This window comes from Xylona heveae (genome assembly GCF_001619985.1).
Source record: "Xylona heveae TC161 unplaced genomic scaffold L228scaffold_10, whole genome shotgun sequence".
NCBI lineage: Eukaryota > Fungi > Ascomycota > Xylonomycetes > Xylonales > Xylonaceae > Xylona > Xylona heveae.
The window spans coordinates 955,180-978,685 of record NW_017264202.1 but is presented as its reverse complement, the minus strand read 5'-3'; the positions used below and the strand labels follow the sequence as shown (position 1 = coordinate 978,685).

Genomic DNA, 23,506 nt, shown 5'->3' with positions numbered 1-23,506 from the left:
GCTTTGACTGTCGATTATGCCGCGTTTGGGAGTTCAATTACCGGGGTACTTGCTGTGCCGCAGGACCTAGCATGTCCACTCTACTCCCCCGACGACTCCTCTTGCATTAGGCCCAGCCATTGCCTTTTGACTGAAACCTGATTTTTCTCTTTCCTACCCTTTCATTTCTGAAGATGGAGGGGTGCAAATGTGATTTTCGAAAGAGGCAACCAGCATTTGTCCCCCTCAAAATTGAAGGAGCTTGCGAGTTGGGCCATTAAATGATTATCATTCTTGCTGATCCGACTATTTCCCTCAAGACTAAAATGAAAGCTCTAGATTCGCCATGCTGGAAATTCGCAGGAGGATTTGGTTGAACGATTACCCTGCACACGTCCAAATCCAGTGTCTAACCCACGAGGCAACGGCAGGCAAACGGATATCCTTGTTGTGGCGTATCCGGCAGAAATTCGGCTTCATTCTCATTTGTCTCTGTCAACACTTTTGATACGACTACCCCAGCTCTTGCAGAGAAAGTTTAACCTCTCCCGCTGATGCCTAACAAAAGTCAAGGCGTTCTATGCAAGGAAAAGGGGCTACAGAGAAATTCTGCCGCCACACAAAAACGTATATTTAATTCAATTCTGAACCCAGCTGTCCCCCAATATTCTGCATAATGTTATCATTAATCAATTTTGCAGAGCCATCATGCCGAAAAAAGAGGGCGTCAGAGACTTATGTGAGAAGCTTGGCTTCAGGGGGACGAAAAGCAAACTCTTCCAAAATTTAGCATTAAAATTCCTGGCGAAATATGCCTCGGACAATTTGATCGACAGAATGTCCGATGACATGTCACGGCAATCCTCGCCTGAAATTTGTAGAATGGCAAAATACTTTTTCGATACTGACACTTTTTATGATGATTCCCAGCCTATACCCTTTCGTGATCTGCGGAAGAAATCATCTGAATTTGCAGAGCCTCAAAACTTAAGTTGGGAGAACCCACCAGATCGACTATTGTAAGGGTATAGTGAGAGTTAATTTTTAATAGTGACGATCTCTAACCCCGACAGAATCCTTGATATCTTGCGCAAACTTTTTGCGCAACAAGGTTTCAACCATATCCGATCATCGAGAGCATTAGAAAGATATGAAAGGTATGCTTTCTCATACGGGACTACATGATATCCTAAGCAATATCGACCCCACGAAACCGATATTCACGATCAGCGGCTGCAGACGCGGACCAAGAAGCTCACTTTATGCTAGGCACTCCAGCTCTGATACAACGCGCCGCGATCGGTTGAGCTCAGTCTCCGCCTCGGAAATGAGTGATGAAGATTGTGCACATAGGTGAGTGGAAACGTCTTACGTTGAACTGCGGTAGACCTGATCTGATATAGGAACGGGGACGACGATGATGAATATAGACCTAGTTGCGAGCTGACAGATTTCAGCAACCAGAGCAGAACGTATTCAACCCCGCAAAATGCACTTCACTTAATCACAAATAATCTGCCAGCAAACGGAGGCAGTTTCAGGAGCCAGTCAAATGTCAACAACGCCCAGGGGCTTGCATCCGCCAACAATGTCTCTGGACATGATCACCAAGCTCCATTAACCCAAACTGCATCTCAAGAGGGAGACGAAAATAGCACAGTCACAGTTAGCCCTCACAGTTATGCCCCAGATCGTATAGTCATACTAAAATACGGCAAGAGAGAAAATGAACACGCAGCCAAATCAACCGCACAATATTCCACAAGTCCGTCCCAGCGCAGTGCCCAGTAAGCCAAACCTACCGTCCTTCGGCCCCAACCATTAGCGAAAACTAACATGCCTCCAGATCAAGACGAGAAACGCCGCCCAACCCACAAAAAGCATCTCGACAAGCAAAGAGAACAGGAAGTTCAACCATTCCCGGTCTCGAGCCGAAAAGACTCCGTCTCCCTGAGCGTGAAGTAATTGATGTCGACGCAATCAGAACCGATCGAGAGAGAGTTTCACGGAAGACCACAGAGGACATGAAAAACGCGTCAGCCCCCTTAAATGGCCCAAGAGATCCTCAACCACGTTTCGCCGCAACTTATTCATCACAATTCAAAGTGCCGATTGCGCCGATGGGATCTGCCGCTCAGGAGGAAGACATGTCGCAAGAAAAGGAAGATCAAACACAATTAGAGACAGCTACTACTCCCCCCTTGTCGTTGGAGCATAGTACCCGAAAAGAATCGCCTTATCAAGGCGGCCAATCGCCGAGTCATAGTGCAGAACACAGGGAAATGCACAGCAAGGCTCAAACAGAAGAGCAAGGCCCGGCTAAGCAAATATATAGAGCACCGAGCCCAACTCAAATGTCTGACACCTCTGCCGGGTTGAAAGACCGCCTCAAATCTCCCCCTTCGACTCCTCGCAATGCTGAGAACCGCGAGATACTCACTGGGGTCAAAATTAGCGATTCGATGATCCAAAAAATTGACACAGATGTGCAAATTAGAACTTTCACGTATGCTTCTCACAGCCGCCTCCACTTTTACGATCGATGGCCAACAAAAGCCTCAGACGTGTTATTACACATTTCTTTCGAATGGCTACGCGAGCACCTAACTGGAGAAATCAGCAGGATCAATATCCTTCTTCAAGTTATCCCTATACAACACCTTGTGGATCATCCAACGAAAGAGACGGATGGAGTATTCACAGAAACCCATCGATATGCCGTATCCAAAGACGACGAGTCTGATTTGAAATGGCTCAGGCTTGAAGTTGTGGGCTGCATTAAAATGAACACCAATTGCACCTTTAAATTGCTCATATCACCATTTCGCTAGGCGGAAAATAGGCCGTACCTACAGCTCGCAGGTCTTGGATTTCGGTCAATCGTATTTCGGAATTTGACTGTCTGGTAATTTAGATGGTAGATTCATTTGCTGATTCTGCACTTTTCGGGATGATTAATGTCTAAGACGATCAAGAGGGGGTTGGGGAAGAGGTATGGAATAGAGAGCGACATGATTCATGAATTCGACGAAGCAAAGGCGTGACCTTGTAGTGGTAACGGTGGTAATAATGCTGATGCCATCTCTTTGATTAATTACTGTTCATCGTAACCTTTCATGTCCGGTTTTGATTACTGAGAGGCTGAGCCAAATGTCCACTTTCTTCTTCCTAGTCCCGCGTCTAGATGCACAGCAGCATAGATTATCGGTATCATCTGGATCCAGGAGAAATCAATTAGCCTGTGCGGCCGTGCCTGGCCACCTAAATGCTCACTTTGCTTCCCTAGGGCTATTTGAACTGTAGCATACCTTGAAGCTGACAGTTGGAGACAAATTCTAGGATTAATAGGACGAAGACCTGCCCAAACCCTGGTTGAAATCTATGCACATCTGCACAACCTTACCAGTCGCATCTCATACATTCAATCATAAATATATTTACCCAATACCATCAGTCCCCAAATCATGACGTGTGATAATTGAATACTATCAATCTGGATATCTGCTCAAGCCACCCAGATTCTAGCAGACACAACATCATCGAATCCTTCAATGCTTGAATCGCCAAATTCTTGCATCACTGAACCCTCGATATCCATCTGGACCATTTTTATTGTAGACTACAGTTTTCCCATGACTGAATCTAACTCTAGTATCTAGATAAACCATACCGTGATATCTACAGCCTTTCCCAATACTTACAGATCTTCACAATCCAGTTTGGATGCTGTACTGCTGTCATCACACATGAACTCATGCGTCCATCCCAGTACACTGGACGAAATATCACCACTGAGTCCAGAATTCAATTTAAAAAAAAAATTAAGGAAAATTATAGCAGCACCCTCACAATAATCCTACCACATAACTTACCCCATTACTACAGCCTAAACGGCAATTCAGACATCGCCTGAACGTTGTTTCAGCGGTTCAACGGCTGTACTATAGTTACAGACTTACAGACTTACAGTATGACAGCCTACTTGGGGTAACGCGCTTAAGTCATGCAGGTTTAGAGTAGAACTGCAAAGCGAATCTACGGTATGCGAGTACAGTGAACAGTCGCTGCTTTGGACTGAGGACAGGGGTAGTCGGTGTGTATACTACGTACACAACCTACCATAGTTACCGGACAGAGCATGCTTACAAGACCAAGACAGTCAAGTTATGGCATTAAGCACATCTAATAAAAGGAAAACTAGAACATGGTGCTTTGGAAGACGCCCTGGGAGGGGGAATTAATTGGAATAGATGAGACTAGATTCGTTGTACATGAGATACATACGGCAGGTAGCTTTGTGCCGTAATTATGCAAATTGTGAAGAAGAATTGTGCATGATGTAGCGTGCTTAAGATTATGCCGAGATGCAAGGGCGGCGACAATGCTCAGGATATAATACAGCCCGGAAGATGTTGTAACAGGAAAATCATCGAAAAATGAGGACTAGAAAGGCAAGAGACTACTACGCAGCTTGTGTGCTTTGACGTCAAAGATGCTGGTCCTTTGGGAGTCCACGATCAACGCTGAACACGTAACAGTGGCACAGCAGTGAACATGGCGGGTTACAATGTCATGAAAAGCAGTAAAAGGAAAAAATAATTTGGACTATATTTGCTCGTTAATGGTTCGAATTCAACAAAGAGATGGCACATTCGCCCTGTGTGGTGAGCATTGCTGTACAACAATGACCCGGGTATCATAGCCAGGAGCGAAATGCATAAAAGGCGCCGAATGGCACGCTGAAAAGGTGACATCAATATCAGAGTGGAACAGCGACATGTCTCGGCGTGAGTAGAATTGAAAAAAAAAAAAAAAAAGCCAAGGCATCGCTTTGGCTACATTCTTTCGTAATCGATCCCAAGCTCTCTCAGCTTGTTGATTTGAAGCCGGTTGAGAGAAACGTACTCAAACATTGGCGGAAGCTCAAGTTGCGCCCTAAATGGTTGATTGTGCATAATCAGTTGACTGTCCCAAGTCCTTTGGCGAAATAGAAGAAAATGCCACAAAGCAAGAGACGGAAATGCATACTTGAGATAGTCAAATTTTATATTTCGAGCCTTATCTTTGAGACCGACCTGACCCCTATCATTGAAGAGTGGCTCGCTCTGTACAATCCTGGACCACGATGTACCGTATTTTTGGACACATCTGATCAGGAGGCTAGTTTCTTCCGTCGACCACTTCTGCCGCGTCTGAACTTTGGGGGGCAATCGAGTTGCTACTCGACGTCGAGCTTCAGCCTGCACTTGCTGGTAAACACTGCCGGGGTCGTCATCCAGATGTGATTGTCCTCTAGACGTTGGTGTGAATTCGCGAGCAGCATCTTCAGATGCTCTCTCTTGGCGCTGCTCCCGCTGCTCTCGCCGTTCCCGCCGTTCTCGCTGCTGCTGCTGCTCTACTTCGTGAGCATCTTCGGCATCGTCATCATGATGCTCCGTCGACATCTCTCGAATAGCTTGGCGACGTGCCGCAACAGGAGCCTCTCGTCTCCTTGCTTCAGCGTTCGTCGGCCGAGTATCTTGCTGAAACGCGTCATCCTGATCATCGTCTTCGTCGCCTTCATTACTCCTATTTGCCAATTTTCGTTTCCGCGAGGCTCTTCCCACAGGTACCGGAGTCGGCTGACCGCTGCCAGGCGGGTCGTCAAACTCTACCCTTGAGGCGTCTGGCTGCCGATCAATGAAGTTACGTTTGGGCCTGCCTTGTTGCTGTTCGGCGTCATGCTCGCGACGCTGAAGAGATTTGCCTATGGTGTACTGCTCTAGCATCTGCTGAGAAGACCGCGTGGGCACATATGGGTCTTGCAAAACCTCATTGTCCTCGGAATTGCGGCCAGGGCGCCACTCGTCATCCTCTGCATCATCGTTTGGTGGGGAAATATTTTGTTCTAGGGCCGCCAAAGAGCGCACAGCAGCGCGTGTTCTCGCGTCGTCAATATAATCGCTTTTGCTGGTATTTTGGGAGACTCTTTCTCTGCCGCTTGACGTCTCCGGAGTCTGAGGAAGGGTGGGATAGCCTACGGAACCGCCCCTGGGCGAGAGGTTATGATTACTGGTGAGCTGCTTAAGCCGCGACACGTTCGGATTTGAGAAGAAATTGCGGCTAATCAACAAATTTGGTATCATTAGTAGTCCGATTCGTTGATCAAGAGAAAAGAGTACTTGGTGTAAGGTGCTATATCCTGTGGAGCTATGTAGACGAGGCAGGAGGCAAACATAACACAATTGTGGACGCGTCTGTATCAGCATACCTCATGTTGTCCCTTTTGTTTAATGCTCAAAAAGGTTCTACTGGAAAGTGAAAACTTGAACCAGTCCCGTTCTGTTGCGCTGTGAGTCCAATATCACGAATTCAGATCGTCTTCATATATCGTTGTGCATATTATTTGTGAAAGCATCGCGCACACCCATGTTGTCGTCCCACAATATCCCGGCCGATGAGCTGGTGTCCGAGCTCGACCCCAATTGGGGGACATTCCTTGTTCGGGACACAGGCGACGTAGACAGCCAAAAATGGAAGTCTCGATTGGGATTAAGCGCCACGAGGCGAAAGTGACTTGGTGACCCCTTGCGGGATGATCGCGCGCCCTCCTGCCCGAATTCAGCATCAGTTTCGTAAACTGAGACCGTTTGCCTCAGTCAACGATCAGACTTTCTCTTCCCTCCCTTCTCTTCGCCTTTTAACTTCACTCTATCCTTCTCGCTACCTAACTTAGAATCATATGAACTGAGGTACACCTTCAGATCCAATACGGGGCCATCTTTCCCCAGAGTTTATTGAGCCTGTCCTTACGCCGCAGCTTTACGCTGTTTGGGATCCCAACTTTTCTGGCAGACCTCCAATTAACCAATTGAAACGCACTGCACCATGAAGATGAGAGTCAACCAGCGGGCGTCATCCCTTCTATTTCTACTCCTCGTTCCAGCGTTGTCATCCGTTGCGACCGGTGCCGCCACCGAAGAGAAAGATGCCTCACTAGCCGCAAGAGATGCTCCCAAAGCTATTCCTGTTGCTGATGATCTGACTCCTGCGTCAATTCCCACGCTGAAACCTGAAGTTGGGACGAAAGATGCGCCAGTGGATGGCAAAGATGGGAAACCCCACGCCGGCCCGTGGGTAGATTTATCTACCGATAAAAAGCCAAAGGTAGAAACAGAGGAAGAGGTCACCGCGCCAGGGAAGAAGCCTCCTCCAAAACCGTTAAAAGATACATCGGAAGAAACTACACTGATCAATGGAAAGCCGGTGCCGGATTCAAAGGACGGAGTCATGGATGATCCAAACCGCTCTTCTCCGAAGAAGGGCACTACGGGTACCGAAGGGGGAGTTTCTGAAAAGGAGCGGGATAGAAAAGCCCAAGAAGGGCAGACTGGGGCGAAGGTAGAAAAGACTCCCGATTCTCCAAAGGAGGCTCCTCCCTTGCCCCACAGCGAGCAAGAGAAGATTAAGCAAGATGCGACTAGCCCCAACAAAAAGACAACGGAGAAAACAACTGGAGATTCGGAGAAACCCAAGGGCGCAGGAGGCCTTCAGGTTTGTCTTTTCTGAGCAGAGGCCATATTGTTGTTTGGCATATCACTAATATCACTTTAGGTACCGACCGATCTTCCGGATAAGCCTCATGATATTCCCAGGCCTGTGCCTGCCACATCCAAGGATGATCCGCTGGCCCTTGGTAAAACGACTGTCAAATCTGATGCTGAACCTGCGCCGGCTTCTCCGAAGCCAGAGGAGGAAACTGATCGCACCCTGATCAACCCGCTGCACTCATATGTCCTCTCATTGTCCATGATTATCTTTTCCGAGATTGGAGATAAGACGTTCCTAGTTGCAGCTTTGATGGCAATGAAATATCCTCGCCTTATTGTCTTTTCGGCTGCCGTCGCTGCCCTCTTTACCATGACAATTCTGTCTGCTGTGCTTGGCCACGCCGTGCCCACGCTGATTCCGAAGCGCTTCACCAACTTTTTGGCGGCTATCCTATTCCTCGTTTTCGGAGCGAAGATGCTTCGGGAAGGTTATGGCATGAGTCCAGATGAGGGCGTCAGCGAGGAAATGAAGGAGGTCGAGATGGAATTGGAAGAAAAGGAGCATATCGCCCAGAAACATCGCCGTCGCTCTTCCATTACTCCTTATGTTCTTGAAGCCGGCCGCGGAACCCGAAAAACAAGGTCTAACTCGCGTCTTCCTTCTCCTCCGAGAAGCCCGTCAACATCTCCGTCGCGTTCTCCATCGCCCTCTCGATCATCCTCACTGTCATCGGCTCTGATTGGTTTCGGCAACCTCTGCTCACTTTTGCTCACTCCCGCTTGGGTCCAGACGTTCGCTATGACTTTCCTTGGTGAATGGGGAGATAGAAGCCAAATTGCTACCATTGCCATGGCAGCGGGTTCCGACTACTGGTGGGTTACGGCTGGCGCAATCACTGGCCACGCCATCTGCACAGCTGCCGCAGTGATTGGCGGCCGCGCCATTGCAGGAAAAGTCAGCTTGAGAGTGGGTATGTAAAATTCACCTCATTTCCATCCATCTGGGTTTCTAGCTAACATATCTATCTTCAGTTACTCTTGGTGGTGCGGGCGCTTTCTTAATTTTCGGAGTACTTTATCTGGCCGAAGCTATCTATTACGGCTAAACTTCCTATGATTTCGGTGAATGCATTTCCATGCGGTTTCGTATCGACCCTTTTACCAATATTCGATTCACATCCCATGTATATTCCACATATTTACGGCGTCATTGAACTTTCGAAAAGAAAAAGCATCTATATTTTCGGGACCTTCCTTCCATTGACCTTTCATCTTTTAAAGCTGTTGGAGTGCAAAGACATGATTCTATAACGCCAGACCCAATTGTCTTATCATTGGGCGGCACAATATCTCATATATACAGGGAACATTTGTTTGATTGGCGCATGGTTGTTGAATCAGGACTACATTCTTACATTTCCCCGGGTCAATTCGCTCTCTAATGATGATGGAATTATAATCAGTGGATTCGGCGGAAGTCCTATTTCTTTTTTTTTTTTTTTGTTTTTTATCCTTCTTTTCTTTCCTTTTTCTTTCCTTCCTCTTTTCTTTTCCTTTTCTTTTTTTCAACCGGAGAGTTAAGATTTATAATGAAGAGTTAATCAGTATAAGATTTCTTTGGACATATTAGGTCTTTTTAGTCTTAATCCATGAAGTATAATATTAGACGCCCGGTCAATTGGAATTTCGTGATCCACAGCTGCGGTTCGTTATGGGCTCAGAATTGAGAGCTCAGATGCCCGTCTACAGTCGCGTTGATAACGAAGATCAAAACCTCGTCGAGAAGTAATTCCAGCTTCGCAACGGGAAAAAGGAAGGCAGGCAAATGTGTGGGTTAAAGAAACCTGACTTTTAAGTGAATGTTGTTCGAGCTTGTATCATGGGATCCCAGGAGAGCTTTGTTCTTTCATTTGTTACATGTCCACCCAGATTGGAATTCTTAAGATGGCCCAGAACAAATTCGACATTTTAAACGCAGCGTTCGACCATAGAACCTGTTCCAACCCACACGCAATTGTACCCACCGCTCCTTCCGATTATCCAGGCCTAGAGCAATCCTTGAAATTTGCGGCCAAACATCAATCCCTAGTTCACCACTCCCGTGTCAAAAGGACGCCGTGACGACATACCCGAAATGCTGTAATCGGTTAGCAGTTGCCTGAGATATTAGGTATGGACGCTTACCATTGCCTCAAAGTGGGAGGGATCCATGATTACCAGTCCTCTTTCCATGGTAGATCTGCATCATCCAGCTTTGCGCACAAGAGATAATCGGCATTGATCTCGGTCTGATCCGCCCTCAAGTAGCTGCGTGGTAGATCGCCCAAAGCCTGGCGAATTTTGGTTTCTAATTCTTTGCGTACGTCTTCGAATGATGGTGCATTATAGTGTTTGGTAATCTTTTTAGAACTTGGCAGCTCAATCTTTGCGCTTTTCTCAAGCGCGCGATAGAGTTTACCTTCAAAATGCTCCGGTTTTTTGTTTTGAAAGCAGTTGGAATATATTTTGCTTATGTTTTCACGAACCATTAGCAAGGCGACCATGGATTCGCTCACCGAAGCAAAATCGAGAGAGATCGATTGGGAATAATTTAGGGAAAGCAACATTTCGTTGGCATGCTCCTTCTTTTGACGGAGGTGCTCGTACTTTTCACAAAGCGTATCAAACAATTTCTGGGAAACGGTGTCTCGACATTTTTGCTTTGTACCTGACCAAGTGCCGAGGACATGAATCGCGGCTTCCCTTAGAATTATGGACGACCTAGTCATTTCTCCAATATAAAGATAGTCCACGGGTTGTTTGGAAATGTCTCTATAAAGCTGAGATGCATTGCCGTCGCTCTCAAGTAATGCTAAGCGGACGGCACGACTGATCACTGGAAGACAGTCATATTTGTCGGCCAGCTTGACTAATTGTAACGTATCTTCGACGCCTTCAAGTATAGGCTTGACGTGTTGAAAAATACCAATCATATTCTCGAAAGCTCGATAATAGGTCTCATCCCGAATATGTTCACTCTCCCAATCGCTACTCGGAATCGCCGTCTTAGATTGAAGATCCTACAAATGATGTCAGCCATTGATGCTAAAGTGAGTGTATTATGAACGGAGTTGTACCTGTATCGTGAGAGAATCTCCGCAAGGGTCTTCCTCCAGATTTAACTTGTAGATAATTGGAGCATTTTCATTTTTGCTCAGCATCCCCCTGTGAGAAGTCCAGGCCTTGTCGAGGCTAGCCGCAAAGAATTCCGAGCAGGAAATGAGAATGCTGGAATGGATGAACAGCCTCTTTTCTGGTGTTAACCAGATCTCTACCGTCCGTAGGACAGTGTCTCGGTCGCCACAGCGCTTTCTTCCAGACATTTTGCTGTGATATTTGTTGAGAGAAAGACGAGCAGAAGGGCGAGAATGTTCTCGAGTTAGCTCGAAGACCAGTTTAAATTTTCTTTGTTACATTCATTCGTTGATTTGACGGGGTAAAGTCAGATATGGCTCCTTTTGAAGAGGCATATCCTGTGACAGAGAAGGATGCGCAAGTCCAAATTGCTATCATTTCGTATCTCTTCATAAAATCGCAGCAGCTAGAGAACCAATCTTCTCATTAGCCCAAGGGCTCACATGCTCTATACCAACGAGGTTCATGAGTTATGAAATCACTACACACGTCTGATTCTTTGACTCTTAGCCGGCTCAGGGTCCAGGTCAGCTTGGCGACTAACTCGTTAGTTAAGTGTAGATCGTCGTTAACTTAGTTGCGGCCTAAGCGCGCCGAACCTCCGGCTCAAGTTACCGAACCCCGTTCTACCGACCCTTTGCCTCTCTCGGCGAGCGCGGATCACAACTTCAATTCAACCTCATATCAGGCCTCACTTTCATATTTTACAGATGTCGAGAGGAAATAATCTGCTATTTGCTGCAGAGCTTACATAAATAACTGCCAGATTACATGATGGCGCTTTCGAAGGACTTGTGCTTGTGACTCGTCAGAAAAATGAACCATTATTGCGGCAGACAAGGCGGAACGGCATGGAAACTGAATCAAAGTTGTGCCTCGAACCTCGCAGAAAAAAGCCTTGAGATAAGCCACTCGGTAAAAAGAAAATATATCTTCAGATGCCTTGATTAATCTGGGCCAGTAACATGAAACTCCAACGAACGACGATGTGGTGAGAACAAAATGACAGATAGGGAAGATTAGGGGTAATAAGAATGGGCATTAAGATGGGGTAGGGTGAAACTTTTTTTTTCCTGATTTCTGGACTTTTGATTTTTTTTAAATTGCTTTTATTTTTGGTGCGGTGGACCGTGAAGCTGACGCAAATGTAGAAGAGTGGTAATGTGTCAACTCATCCTCAAATCCTTCATCAGGGAGATTTAGCATGTGTGAAAGCTCAAAGGCGTGCGGTTGCCTTTCTTCAGAGATTTTTGAACTCTTGAGGAGGAGCTCGAATCTTTGGGAATATTATCACCTGAGACTTTCTAATTGCCGCGCTCGAGACGACGACCTCGGCCTCTGGACCCGCGTCTGCCAGAATTGCTTCCTCGGCCCCTGCCAATCGGTCTCCCAGCACTATAACTCACGTCGGTCGGGTCATCTGCGTCCACGCTCGATGACTCTATGCTTGCTGTTTCCGACGACGTCTGGACCATGTTTGAGTTATTGGAAGCTGTCTCATCATTACCAACAGGAGCTGCAAGAGCGCTTGTTTGCGAAAAGGATGCAGTTTCATTCGCCTGAAACATGTGTCAGCTTGCAAATTTTAGAAAACATATCTAAATCCCACCTGCTCCGGTGGCGGATTCATGAACCTGCCCGCTCCAACCGCCACTTGTTGGGGAACATGTTGACTGGGCATCAAGATCTTGCCGGCGCCCTCTTCAACAGGATCATTTGTCCGTCTCTCCGGAACTCTAGGTCTGCTGGCTCGGCTGACTTTTGTCGTCTTCGGGTTGCGACTGTTCTTTCTTGAGGCCCTTGCTCGAGCGGGTCGGTGAATTTTTGCTCCGTCCTGGTGTCCTGGAGCGGTCGCGCCCTGAGAACTTTGATGAATTCCTGATCTATATTGCGGAAAATCTGCGGGGCTCACCATCCTAAGGTTATCAAAAGGTGGTTCTCCGAATAGGACAGGCGGCTGAGGGCAGGTTGCGCTGCTGAAAGTGACAGCTGGCTGCGAAGGCTTTCCAAGATGATTATAGTTCCAGCGCCTTTCATTCATCATAATACCGGCTTCGTTCCCATAACTATATCCAGCGGAGTCTCCATAATTGGCCATTTGCAAATATTGCGCCGGGATATGATCATCATGAAGACGCGGAAAATTCGTTGACTGGGAACCCTCCAAAGACTCTTGCGACCAATAAGGACCCATAGGCTGTGTAGGACCTTGCAACCGGGCAGATTCGCTATCGAAGGCGTGAAATGCGTTATTCTGCATCCTCAGAAGTTCTTGTCTCTGCTGAAGCTTCTGGGCCTCCCACACTTGCGCCATTGCTTGTGGGAGTGCAGGATCATTCTGAATGCCACTGAATCCTCCGACATTTCCAATTGGCGCTATAGTCCTCATTGGCGGAAAATCGTTCGGCACTAGAGGCGGGAAAAATATGGCGCGAACTGGATCTCCGGGCTTCAAATGATCTTCAGATTGCTGGTAGGATTCGGTATACACTCTCATTCTCTCCAAAAAGATACATTGTGCTCTGCAAACTTTGTAATGATATTCGTTGTCGCGGTACTCATTTCGATTCTGGCTCTGATCCGACGGATAGGCTTGTCTTGTCTCAGCGTCGAATAGGCCCCATTCGTATCTAGCTTTATCGATCTCTTCGGTATAATGTGTTAGCAATTCGAGAATGTGAAGCGGCCGTTGGCCCGGCCTCCAGCTTCGCGGAGTCAATTCATCGCCAGAAATGTCATTTCCATTCATAGCTTTGGAGTTTTCGGCACGGCGCCAATATGGATTCTCATATGTCCCATGGGGACCTTGTCCAATATATTGCTGGTTCGGACCAGAGATCATCGCAAGCTGAGGATCCACAGGAATTTGAAACGACAATGGGGTCTGAACAGCCGGGAAAGTTTGAAGGGCGGGGAGATTTTGAGTAATAGGATCGGCTTGGAATGGAAGAGGATCTTGAGAGGCCACATGAGAGTAATAGGGCTGAACCTCTTGAGCGTAAGGCGATTGGTACGACAGGTGAGCTTGGACAGGGTGGATGCTTGTGGAACACAATGCAGCTTGAGTCTGTGACTCAAAAGGACTGAGCCCATTCCCTGCCACGAAGAATTGATCACCTTGCTGACCACTCATTTCAATTAATGAAGCAGCGACATCACCTTGATTGTTCGGCATCTCAAACACCATGTTTTGCTCGTTTCCAACCAACATCTCGGTAAACGTGGGCGGACTGGATTGTTCTCGTGTTGTAAACTCATGAGTTTCGACGTTCGCAGCCATCTGTGATGCCTCCCCTTGGTTCATCATAGTTGGAGTATTCTGTGAAAATTGGTCCATCAGTGTGTTCTTTGAGTCTGTTACTGAAAGTTCTCTTTGTTATTTGTGTGTGTTCTGAGAGCGTAACCGAGCTTTCATTCACTGAAAAACCTGGCATTCACTTGATACTTTTCTTTCTGTTCATTGGGCAACCAGCCTCGCTGGAAATCTTGTTAGTATTATTGACGTTAGTGAGCTGCGGTGATTGGGATGATTCCACATTGTCCATCTAAACGCTCGTTCGGAAATTCTGCGTTCTTTTGGTGACTCGTCGTTCTAAGTTGTCAACATCGTCAGATATCGTCACAAACTTCCTGCCAGCGGGCAGGGCTGCCGAATTGACAACAAAAGATTCGACTTCAACATAACTACGTTACTCTCCGCCGGCAGGCTTTGTCCGTCACCCTCAGCAGGCCAGCCTTGCAAGGTGGACTATTATTTGAAGCTCAACTTCTTTTTTATGATTTAGAGCATTGAGTCTGATACAAGACGGTGTGAACCTTTTTTACGAAAGTTTTGAGATTTTAGCTTCAAGAAAAAGCCTTGCTTGCTAAAGAGGAGAGACCGAAGCCAGATATGGCCACCAAACCTTGAAATACCGGTCTTCTTCTCCTACGAACCGGATGAAAAGGAGCAACAGGGCCCCCTTAACGATCGAAATGTGTTTCTGAACAACACTTTGACAATTCGATTTACGTGTCTGTAAGTACAGCAGCTCGATTACATACTAAGGAATGCCCAACTTGGACGGCATTTATTGTGCTGGTTGAAACACGTCTCAGCCAGCAATTGCTACACCAGAGAAACGTGTTGTATGTTGTTTTCTTCAGCGACCTCCTTCTCGGATTACCTCCCAGCTAAGTGCGATCCAGCTACACTCAGAACCATAGATTGGATGAATGCAATCGGATGAGAATGAAACTTCCTTGTTTTCTAAAACGCTTTTTCCAGAAACAATCCGAGGCCTTGGCAGCTCAGCCATTCCTGGCCTTCGAGCTCACGCTCTTTTGAGCATTGATATTGAGGGTTTTAGCTTACAATACTAACACTAGAACTAGCACCATATTTCCAGCGGGGGACATTATAGACAACTTGGCCGCTATTCTGACGCTGCAAGTTTACTACTCTTTGCGAAAGGACTGACAAGTCTCGAATTGAAGCCCCTTTTCTTAGTATCTAGAAGGATATTATGTGCTCGTTCTTAGCTACGAGGGCAGCATTGTATGAGTTTCACCTTCTAAGCCCTTTTAGATCCTCAATTCTGTGTGAGTCTTTTCGCATATGCCACTCAAAAATGTAAGCGGGGTCAATCGTGGTAGATGGTATGACGCTAGTAATTTACACTATGTCAGGTTAAGAGATACAAATGGAAATACAGATTGCACTTTTACTCCGATATTAATAACACTGTTTCATTGCCTTTATTTAAATGTTCGCTATCGAAGTACTAGCTAAACTTGTTGAGAGAGATAAGACATTGAAAATGGGGTAAAACCTGCACTCGGGTGCAATAATTCTCGGGGACAAGGCAATTATCCGCTTTCAGTACGCATAAAAGCCTGGGGGGAAATTGGGTAGGATTGGGGAAGGGAAAATAAATTTTTTTGTTATTTTTCTGATTGATGCAGGTTTGTATTTTTAGACCGAGGCAGTCTGTTAAACGCCGCTGAAGCTTTGCGATGCCGCATGGTTGAGACCATCGGCAAAAGCAACGAGCAACAGATTACCAGGCAGCGCCACTTTGCCAATCGTCATTAGAAGCGGATTGCCATTCACTGGCATCGGCCTTAGCAGGCTCGGGTTTCCCCCAACCATCATTAGCTTTTGCGTCAGTCTTGGTAGGTTCGGGATTTTCCCAACCGCTATCAGCTTTTGCGTCGGTTTTGGTAGGCTCGGAATTCCCCCATCCGTCACCAGCAGCTGGAGCGGTCTCGGTCTTCTGCGCGGAAGCGGTCTCGCCCCAGCCAGTGGCAGTCTGATCATCACCTTCGTTATCAGTGTCGTCATCAAAAGTGATGGCTTCGGCGCCTCCTTCCGGGACTTTGCCTTGCAAAAAATCTGGAATCTCTTGCTTTGCCTCAAGAAGAACTTTGACGAGAACGTCGGCAATATCCTCATTTCTGTCGTTGAAAAATGAAGTCGCAAGCCCACGGTTGCCAATGCGAGCAGTACGGCCTAAAACGAATGTTAGAAACTAGTACACCCATGATCCAGAAATGATTCGGCTTACCAATACGATGAATATATTCGTCAATTCCACCATAGGCAGTGCTGGGCAAGTCGAAATTGATAACGTGCATCACATTACGAATATCAATTCCGCGAGCTGTGACGCCAGTTGCCACCAAGATAGGACATTTTCCCGAACGGAAGGCCCGACTACACTGTATTAGTAACGCTGTATTTCGGGACAGAGTGGTACACCTTCAACATACATAGCATCCTCACGCTCACGTTGAGTACGATCCGCATGAATAGAGGTGCTCGGCAAATCAAGATTGTAGAGATAATCATCGATAAAGTCGGCTTGACGTTTCGAGTTGACGAAAATCAGAGTGCGGGCAGGAGGCATAGAAGAAAGGAGGTCATAAAGCGCCTGCTTCTTCTTATCCTCGTCAACCCAGATTACCTATTTTACGTGAGCAAAATAGTAGCATCAGCATCTAGAACGTTACATACTGTTTGCTGAACATTGATATGGGTACTACCCGCGCGGCCAACTCGGATTCGGACGTGATCGAGAGCCATGAACTGGCGAGCAAGCTCACGGGCTCCCTTCGGGAAAGTCGCCGAAAACATCATGTATACATGGTCCGCGTCCTCATTGGTATCTGTGAATTCTACTTAGCAACGTACTTTATGTCAAGGAACATGTCTTACCTCCACCTGACATAATCTTCTTGAGTTCTTCGTCCCAGTCGGCATTCAGCATCTCATCTGCTTCATCAATGATGGTGTACCTTAAATTGAGATTGATTAGCAGCTTGCCTTTGAGGCAAATGACATGGAATTTACCTGACGCGCCGAAGTGACAGAATATGAGGCTTCTCCATAAAGTCACATAGACGTCCCGGCGTAGCAATTAGGACGTCACAACCCTTCTGCAACTCGATCCTCTGCTCGTGAACCGGGCCACCTCCATAAACAACGCAAGGGCGTAGCATGGAGCGGTAGCACAAACGGCGAGCCTCGTCAAAGATTTGGGTAGCAAGCTCACGACTCGGTGCAACAACGAGAATAAGAGGCTCAGCTCTGACGGCATCGGTTCTAGGATCAAACCCAGCTGCGACATTAGGTCGGGGAGCCGCGAGTCTTTTAGCTTTTCCCATCAATTTTGACAAGGTTGGGATGAGGAACGCTGCAGTTTTTCCGGAACCTTGAAAAGTCAACACAATATATTTACAATTGCAAGACAGTACTGCTTACCAGTCTGAGCACAGGCAATAACGTCCTGTCCTTTAAGAATCGCCGGGAGGCAGTAGGCTTGGATCGGAGTGGGCGCTTCATATCTGCAAAGTGAAACATTTTGAAGCATGATAGGGTGAAGGCCTGCATCCTCAAACTACCAAAGAATAAGTCTGTGAGCATGACAGATATATGGGAGCAGCTAACCTTTCGGACCGGCCTGATGCGCATTTCACCCTCTTGAGTGACTTCAATTTCTTGAATGCTTTTCTGGGTCAGCCTTGATGAACAATGGAGGTACAATTTAGTTCACATACTTCAAAATGTCATTTCCAATACGCATTATGTTTTCATCTTGGAAAAGCTGCTTTTCAAGCTCCGGATGGGCTGGGCCGACATCTCCATATTCGTCAGACCATTCGTACTTGACGGCATTGGCAGCCCAGGCAGGTCCGTCCTCTGTTGCTCCGGAGCTTTGGGCAGCTTCACGCTCCTCGCGAGTAGAAGCATTATAGGCAGCGTAATTGTAGCCGGATTTTTCGACCCAGCCAGACGGCTTGGGGGGCTTGTCCGTCTGACCAGCATCAGATTGCGAATTGACAACATCCTTCAGAGCATTGTTAATAGCAGCAGTGCCAAAGGCACCATCTTTGTCGGGGTCAGACATTCTGATACTACCAAGGATAAATTTTCCGTCAGTACAAAGTCAATTATTAAAATGAGAGAAAACAGGAGTTGCATAGCTGGAGTGACGCAGTGTGGACAAAGAATGGACGGAGAGGGCCTGACGCGTCTCTGCGGCAAGCGACTCTTACAAAGGACGATGATAGAAGGCAAGGTAATAGAAGAAGATAAATCTCACCTTGCAATAGCGTAACAAGTCTTCAGTTGTTCAAGTGGTATGAGGAAAGAAAGGACCAGAATCCGGAATTTTGCTTCCCAGATCTGGAAGGGTTGGAACGGCAGAGAAGAGGAGAAGAGATGATGTTGATTTGGGATCAATTGTTTGGCGACACGTAGAATTAAAAAGAGCGAGAAGGTCCCACGTGTAGTCGGTCGTCGCGGAAACAAAGCTTGACAAGTTTTTAGCACGGGGAAGTTTGCTCAGAAACTGTGAATATGAGAGCAGAAAAAAGAATAATCTTCCCAACCAATGAGCTTCGCTTATTCCATAAATAATTAGGTCCAAACCCTTACTTTGAGCATAAGTAATATGCCTGATGAGGACCAAGTTCCAGCCAATTTGGGGGAAGCTTCTAGTGGGCAGTAAGTTTGCCCGCAAGCCAGTTCATCTCTAAACTAAGATTGCTCTCGTCGGGATCCAGTCCCACTACAATAAATGAGCGCTTTCTTTTGAGTGGGAAGAGACAGTATTTGTTTGCTTATTCAGGGCAACAATACTTTTATAACATCTGGAACGTTCCCTAATTTTCTCGATACCATTCTCTTGATATCAGTGTCGGTGACTAGAGCCATATTTGTACTCATAGCGCGCCCCTCTGTATCCAAGCCCACCGTTCAAAGGAACTGACGATCCAGGCCTTAAATGAGCTCAGTGCGCAAGAGTATGTGGTCCTGAGGTGAAATCTAAGGAGCGCTTTATGAAACGGCCACAAGAAGCAATGGAATTGTGTTAGTAGAGCTGCTCAACGTGCCAAATAAAGTGCGATTTTACTGCATAAGATAGTTTGCAATGTAAAACAACAAGGGGAGAGTAAGCTGGCGGGAAAGAGATGGAGGGAGGGTACAGAGAGACATAGTGACAGCGTGAGCTCAAATGGAAATTGCAATAAGTGATAAAGCAGAAAACTGGCAATAAAGCGTGATAATCAGCTGGCCGCGAAAGCAGGGCCCAATCTGACGATTGATCAAAGAAGCAGATGATAGAAGCGGAGAAACCGTAAAAGAATCTAGGATATAAGGCGTTATATTGCGACACGGGAATACCGGGGTCATCGATCGAAATCAAGGCAGCAGTAATTAAATTTAAGAATATTATTTTGAATAGTCAATACATTGATCTTGATAATGTGAAATGAGTTTGGCTTGAAGCAGCTGAAGTTGTTGCTGGAGAGGAAGTGAAGTCCTCTAGCAGTTCGCCGTAGTCCAAAAGCAGTATCGCTTGCGAGCTTACTTACACCTCCATTCGACGGCATATAAGCATCCATCCTAACATCTCATGGACTCTTGACTAAAATGTGCCCGACAGAGAGGCCACAAGACATGACGATACAAAAGAAATTCTCTTGACACTCTGGCTGAAAGAGTTGCCAGAATAGAAAATCGCAATGCGCTAATTTTCCATCTCAAAATCCATCGTCTGCTCAGAGGAATATCCTTTCTCAGTATCCTCTGTATTAAGCTTAAGCTTGATTTTCTCCGCGATTTCGGCCCAGCGCCGCTTGTTTTCATCACTATATCAGAGAAATGTTGTTAGAAGATACGAAGAAGTAAAGCCGTTACCCAAACAGCTGATGACTTACCGAATATGGACCTCAACCTTTGCGACCTTTTCCCCTGCTCTTTGGGTACGAATGGTGGTTTTCGCAACTTGAACCATTGCTTCCCAATCAGCATAGGCTTCTGGAGTAATTTTTATACAGTGGGTGCCGGTTCGACGTTGCCAGCTGATTGAGATGAACTGCAACTCTGAGGTGTCAACTTGCTCGAAAAGCATAACACCTTCAAAGACTTTGTCGACAAGATCTAAAAATTGTTTGAGGGAGAGGCATCTCTCAATATCAAAAACCTTTTTCTCTCCGCATTGTTCAAAATCCAGAAAAAGGCGGACTTCGAGCGCTAGCTTCTTCACCCGGGGAACCTTTCGACCGCGGCTTGCATGCCAAAGGTCAGTGGGAGGGGTCATCGGAGGCGCCCGAATATCCATCCAGGAAGGTTTCTCAAGGCCTGCTCAGATTGACATATCCCCTGTCGTCAGCGCACATGCAGCTTGCTAATGCGTCTTTAAGAATGGGGAAATGAGGTCGTGGAAGAGAACTATGAAGGGAGTGACTTACCGCGTTTCGTTCTTGGCAGAGGCGTCGGGCTTCCCGGGATGGGAGCCAAGTCCTCCTCCGAAGGATTCTTACGGTCTGGTTGGGAGGTAAGCAGTCAGTTACGCTCATTCGGGCAGGCAGGCTTCATCGCCAGTAATCTATGAACCTCTACACGTACCCATCCTGCTTTAGAAATAGGCAGATTCCTTGAAAGAAAAATAAGGTTTTAGAATTTCTGAAGGTTCCCAACGCTTCTCCAAGCTATGGTGGAAGGTGGCTTAGAGATGTGGATCAAACTTAAGAGCGAGGTGTGTTGTGCGTCAGGTTGTGTTCCTCCAGCTTAGCCGCAGGTCTTTGATTGTTTTTAAGGTTCAATGAGCGACGACATAATCATCCCTGTTTGACTAACACAAATTGTCAGATCGTCGGGGCGATGTGCAGCCCAGTCGCTTTTCGGCTTTACTGGAGAGAACCAATATTGGAATCTTCAACCACCAATGTTATCTACTATTGCAACCAGAGAATCTTTTCACAGGTTGTAGTTGAAGGAGCCGGAGAGTACAATTCTCCCCTTCAATTTAGGTAGTTACTGTCAAGTTGAAATTCAGGTCTTGGCCCACTATTGAGCAACATGAGAAGTATGTTAAAGCTAGTGGCGGGGAATCTCTACAGAAAAGGTGGTACCCTAATGTAAACATCGTTTGGTACATTTGATCATCACTTTAGTTAATGAGACTCCCCTATCGAAAAGTAATACTGATCCTATTCCTTCATGTGAAGGGATGAAAATATCTCTACCGAATATGTTAATCTCGCCAATATCAAGACTGAAGTGCTTATTAGAAATTAGAATTATTGATCTGCAACCGGAAAAAGGTCCGATGATAAATGCCAGAATGATGGACCATGCTTATAATAATAATCGCACGCAAAATTGAGAGATAGCATGTTGTCAGATCACATGTTTTCGTGCCAGATAATAACACGAAAACAAGCTCAAGAAAGAATGCGGAGCAGCGAGCACCGCACTGCCATCCAAGCATTCCAGGCAATACTGCCATTTTCCTCCGCTGGTACTCCTTTCTCGTCGACTTGATCAATTACTATCGGTCGCTTGCGGAAGGAATCAGCAGGACGCTGGTTCAAAATGTCTTCTTCAGAGTACCAGTATCCATGAAAACCGTAAGGCACGCGCTGCGGAAGATGAATGCGAGCGACAACCTCTTTCATGCCGCGGGCGTCAATAATCCAGAGCTCACTCGCAGAACTTTCAGGACAACTGCCATTCTGGTCGAGCTGGGATTCGTCAAATACATAGGTAAGGAGCCATCCATCATCTTCGCTAGCAGGATTACTGCGGGATACGAAACGGCACTCCTGGGCATACCACCCTTCGGGCATGGCGAAGACTTTGATAGGGTCGTCCGGGTTGGTCGATGCAATGATCTCATAAATGGACCTTGTATCAACGCTTCCGGTAACAGGAGTAATGTCCATAGACTTGCCACTCTCGATGAGAGTGTGGGTATCCATTTTCACAAGGGCATCTATTTTGACGCCTTTCCCAAGAGCAACACCGAATGTGCTTCCAAATACGGATGTTCCATAGATGTATCGAGCATTGCTCATGTTATACTCTTCGTTTAAAATTGGAAATTCGAAGGGAATGACTGACAGCGCCCACTGGTGTGTGATGATCGCCTCACAAGAGGAGTTTGAAAGAGAAAAGCAATAATAATAGAGACGGTCCTGCTCGCCTTCTAGGTCAGCGGCTGTCCCCGCTGGCCTTTGCGGCTCCGGAACACTTCCCGCAGTGAAGACAAACGCTGCAGAAGTGAGGCGACATAACAGCAGGTTGACGACGGTTGGCTTTGGACTATCGTTTATGGCCGCAGCGTCATTGTCCCAAGTATTTGCAGTATGGAAGACGCAGCAGCCTTCAGTCTCGCACCAACGGATTGCCGACGGGTTATGACGAGGAAAGATGCCGAAGCGCGATTTCTTGTTCCAGTCAAAATGAGCCACGGTTTTATTCTTGAGCAAGTTACGAGGATCTAGTGACAACGGAAGGTCCATGATGACTGTATGAGTTGGAGAGACACCGAAGCTGTGCATCAGAGTGGGCGCCGCAATTCCATCGACGGGAGATCCGATCAAGGCCGCTGAAGTAGAGTTTAGAACATCAGCAGGTATGATCGAATAGCGAAGAAATGGTGCTGCAAATCCCATGTGGATGAGAATCATTTCCTTTGTCTTTGGGTCTACATGAGGCTAGAACGGTTAGTTAGTAGCGATCCTAGGCCGATCATTTCGATCCACTTACGTGCGCGGTAGTCCACTCTTTAAAAAAGCTGGAAATTCCGCCGCCGCCAAAACTTGTTCTTTGCTGCCCAGCAACTTCTCCATCTACAGTCAACCCATTATACCATCCGACTGTCTCGAGTCCGGGTAATGTGAATCTGATGGGCGGCCCAGACTCGCAAGTAGCTAAAGCACGACCATCATGATAAGCCAAAGCCGTATTAGCAACGCTGACTCTCTCAACAGCTGTTTGAGACCCAGGTAGACGAGATATCAAAATAAGGGTTATGGAGCGGAGAAACGCTGCAGAAATCTGCACCAATGAAGAAAGCGGGCTTATAATAGTGGATAAGCTTGGCAAAAGAGGTTTCTTGAGGAATTTGTTTTCGACGGTGGATAAATAAACATCGGTTAAAATGAATTGATTGACAAATTCCGGTTGAATACCATCGTCTTCCCCAGGTAGACGTTGAAAGGCAACCCCGCAGAGCATGCCATCGCCGTCAAACCAATGAGCATCACGGTCTAATTCGGTATTGGTCACGGGGTTGCCACCATTCCGAATGTACTGCCCTCCGGCAAGTTCTTTGGGTATTTTGCCCTGAAAAGCACACGGCGTCAAAGAGAAGGTGCGCTGGACTGGCGCATGATTCCCAGACAGATGCCTACGACGAAGTATGAGCGCTTGATCTATTAGACTCAGGATTTTTAGACGACACGTACGGATGAATCCCCTTTTCATTCTTCCCGCTAGATTCTGACGACATTATTCAAGCAAATAGCACGAATGCTGAGCCTTCGGATGG

At 46.7% G+C, this 23,506-nt stretch overlaps 8 protein-coding genes across 8 annotated transcripts; 2 read left to right on the top strand and 6 right to left on the bottom strand.

Annotated features, from left to right (window-relative positions):
• Positions 1-687: 687 nt before the first annotated feature.
• Positions 688-2,810, top strand: L228DRAFT_240988 (hypothetical protein; the record flags this gene model as incomplete). The annotated part of the gene is made up of 6 exons (XM_018331299.1): positions 688-718; positions 770-998; positions 1,053-1,136; positions 1,174-1,332; positions 1,383-1,766; positions 1,826-2,810. 6 exons carry the CDS (start codon positions 688-690, stop codon positions 2,808-2,810), a joined length of 1,872 nt encoding a protein of 623 aa, XP_018186024.1.
• A 2,197-nt stretch (positions 2,811-5,007) lies between these two features.
• L228DRAFT_285170 (hypothetical protein) lies at positions 5,008-6,392 on the bottom strand (the record flags this gene model as incomplete). Its single annotated transcript, XM_018336312.1, has 2 exons — positions 6,230-6,392; positions 5,008-6,081 (listed from the first exon to the last, which is right to left on the bottom strand). Coding segments are annotated over exons 1-2 (1,077 nt in total), but the record flags the coding sequence as incomplete, so codon positions are not given.
• Positions 6,393-6,571: 179 nt separating this feature from the next.
• On the top strand, positions 6,572-9,039 carry L228DRAFT_250166 (UPF0016-domain-containing protein). Its single transcript, XM_018333255.1, has 3 exons — positions 6,572-7,512; positions 7,573-8,479; positions 8,541-9,039. The coding sequence occupies exons 1-3, from the start codon at positions 6,847-6,849 to the stop codon at positions 8,612-8,614; spliced, it is 1,647 nt and encodes a 548-aa protein (XP_018186022.1). The 5' UTR covers positions 6,572-6,846; the 3' UTR covers positions 8,615-9,039.
• Positions 9,040-9,721: 682 nt separating this feature from the next.
• On the bottom strand, positions 9,722-10,870 carry L228DRAFT_270535 (hypothetical protein; the record flags this gene model as incomplete). The annotated part of the gene is made up of 2 exons (XM_018335418.1): positions 9,722-10,567; positions 10,625-10,870. The coding sequence occupies 2 exons, from the start codon at positions 10,868-10,870 to the stop codon at positions 9,722-9,724; spliced, it is 1,092 nt and encodes a 363-aa protein (XP_018186021.1).
• Positions 10,871-11,791: 921 nt separating this feature from the next.
• On the bottom strand, positions 11,792-13,989 carry L228DRAFT_240984 (hypothetical protein; the record flags this gene model as incomplete). The annotated part of the gene is made up of 3 exons (XM_018331298.1): positions 11,792-11,818; positions 12,089-12,241; positions 12,292-13,989. 3 exons carry the CDS (start codon positions 13,987-13,989, stop codon positions 11,792-11,794), a joined length of 1,878 nt encoding a protein of 625 aa, XP_018186020.1.
• Positions 13,990-15,721: 1,732 nt separating this feature from the next.
• Positions 15,722-18,070, bottom strand: L228DRAFT_254086 (DEAD/DEAH box RNA helicase; the record flags this gene model as incomplete). The annotated part of the gene is made up of 10 exons (XM_018333804.1): positions 15,722-15,867; positions 15,913-16,173; positions 16,229-16,377; positions 16,434-16,627; positions 16,678-16,829; positions 16,879-16,958; positions 17,014-17,374; positions 17,425-17,560; positions 17,611-17,668; positions 17,721-18,070. 10 exons carry the CDS (start codon positions 18,068-18,070, stop codon positions 15,722-15,724), a joined length of 1,887 nt encoding a protein of 628 aa, XP_018186019.1.
• Positions 18,071-19,696: 1,626 nt separating this feature from the next.
• L228DRAFT_263108 (hypothetical protein) lies at positions 19,697-21,080 on the bottom strand (the record flags this gene model as incomplete). The annotated part of the gene is made up of 4 exons (XM_018334464.1): positions 20,578-21,080; positions 20,421-20,495; positions 19,887-20,310; positions 19,697-19,817 (listed from the first exon to the last, which is right to left on the bottom strand). The coding sequence occupies exons 1-4, from the start codon at positions 20,579-20,581 to the stop codon at positions 19,697-19,699; spliced, it is 624 nt and encodes a 207-aa protein (XP_018186018.1). The 5' UTR covers positions 20,582-21,080.
• Positions 21,081-21,395: 315 nt separating this feature from the next.
• On the bottom strand, positions 21,396-23,467 carry L228DRAFT_240981 (retinal pigment epithelial membrane protein; the record flags this gene model as incomplete). The annotated part of the gene is made up of 3 exons (XM_018331297.1): positions 21,396-22,670; positions 22,723-23,365; positions 23,424-23,467. 3 exons carry the CDS (start codon positions 23,465-23,467, stop codon positions 21,396-21,398), a joined length of 1,962 nt encoding a protein of 653 aa, XP_018186017.1.
• Positions 23,468-23,506: the final 39 nt, after the last annotated feature.

Excerpts from the sequence above, each read along its gene's own strand:
- L228DRAFT_250166 (XM_018333255.1), top strand. The coding sequence starts at position 6,847 with ATGAAGATGAGAGTCAACCAGCGGGCGTCATCCCTTCTATTTCTACTC. Across the intron at positions 7,513-7,572 it reads AGGGCGCAGGAGGCCTTCAG|GTACCGACCGATCTTCCGGA; the intron begins GTTTGTCTTTTC and ends ATATCACTTTAG. Across the intron at positions 8,480-8,540 it reads AAAAGTCAGCTTGAGAGTGG|TTACTCTTGGTGGTGCGGGC; the intron begins GTATGTAAAATT and ends ATCTATCTTCAG.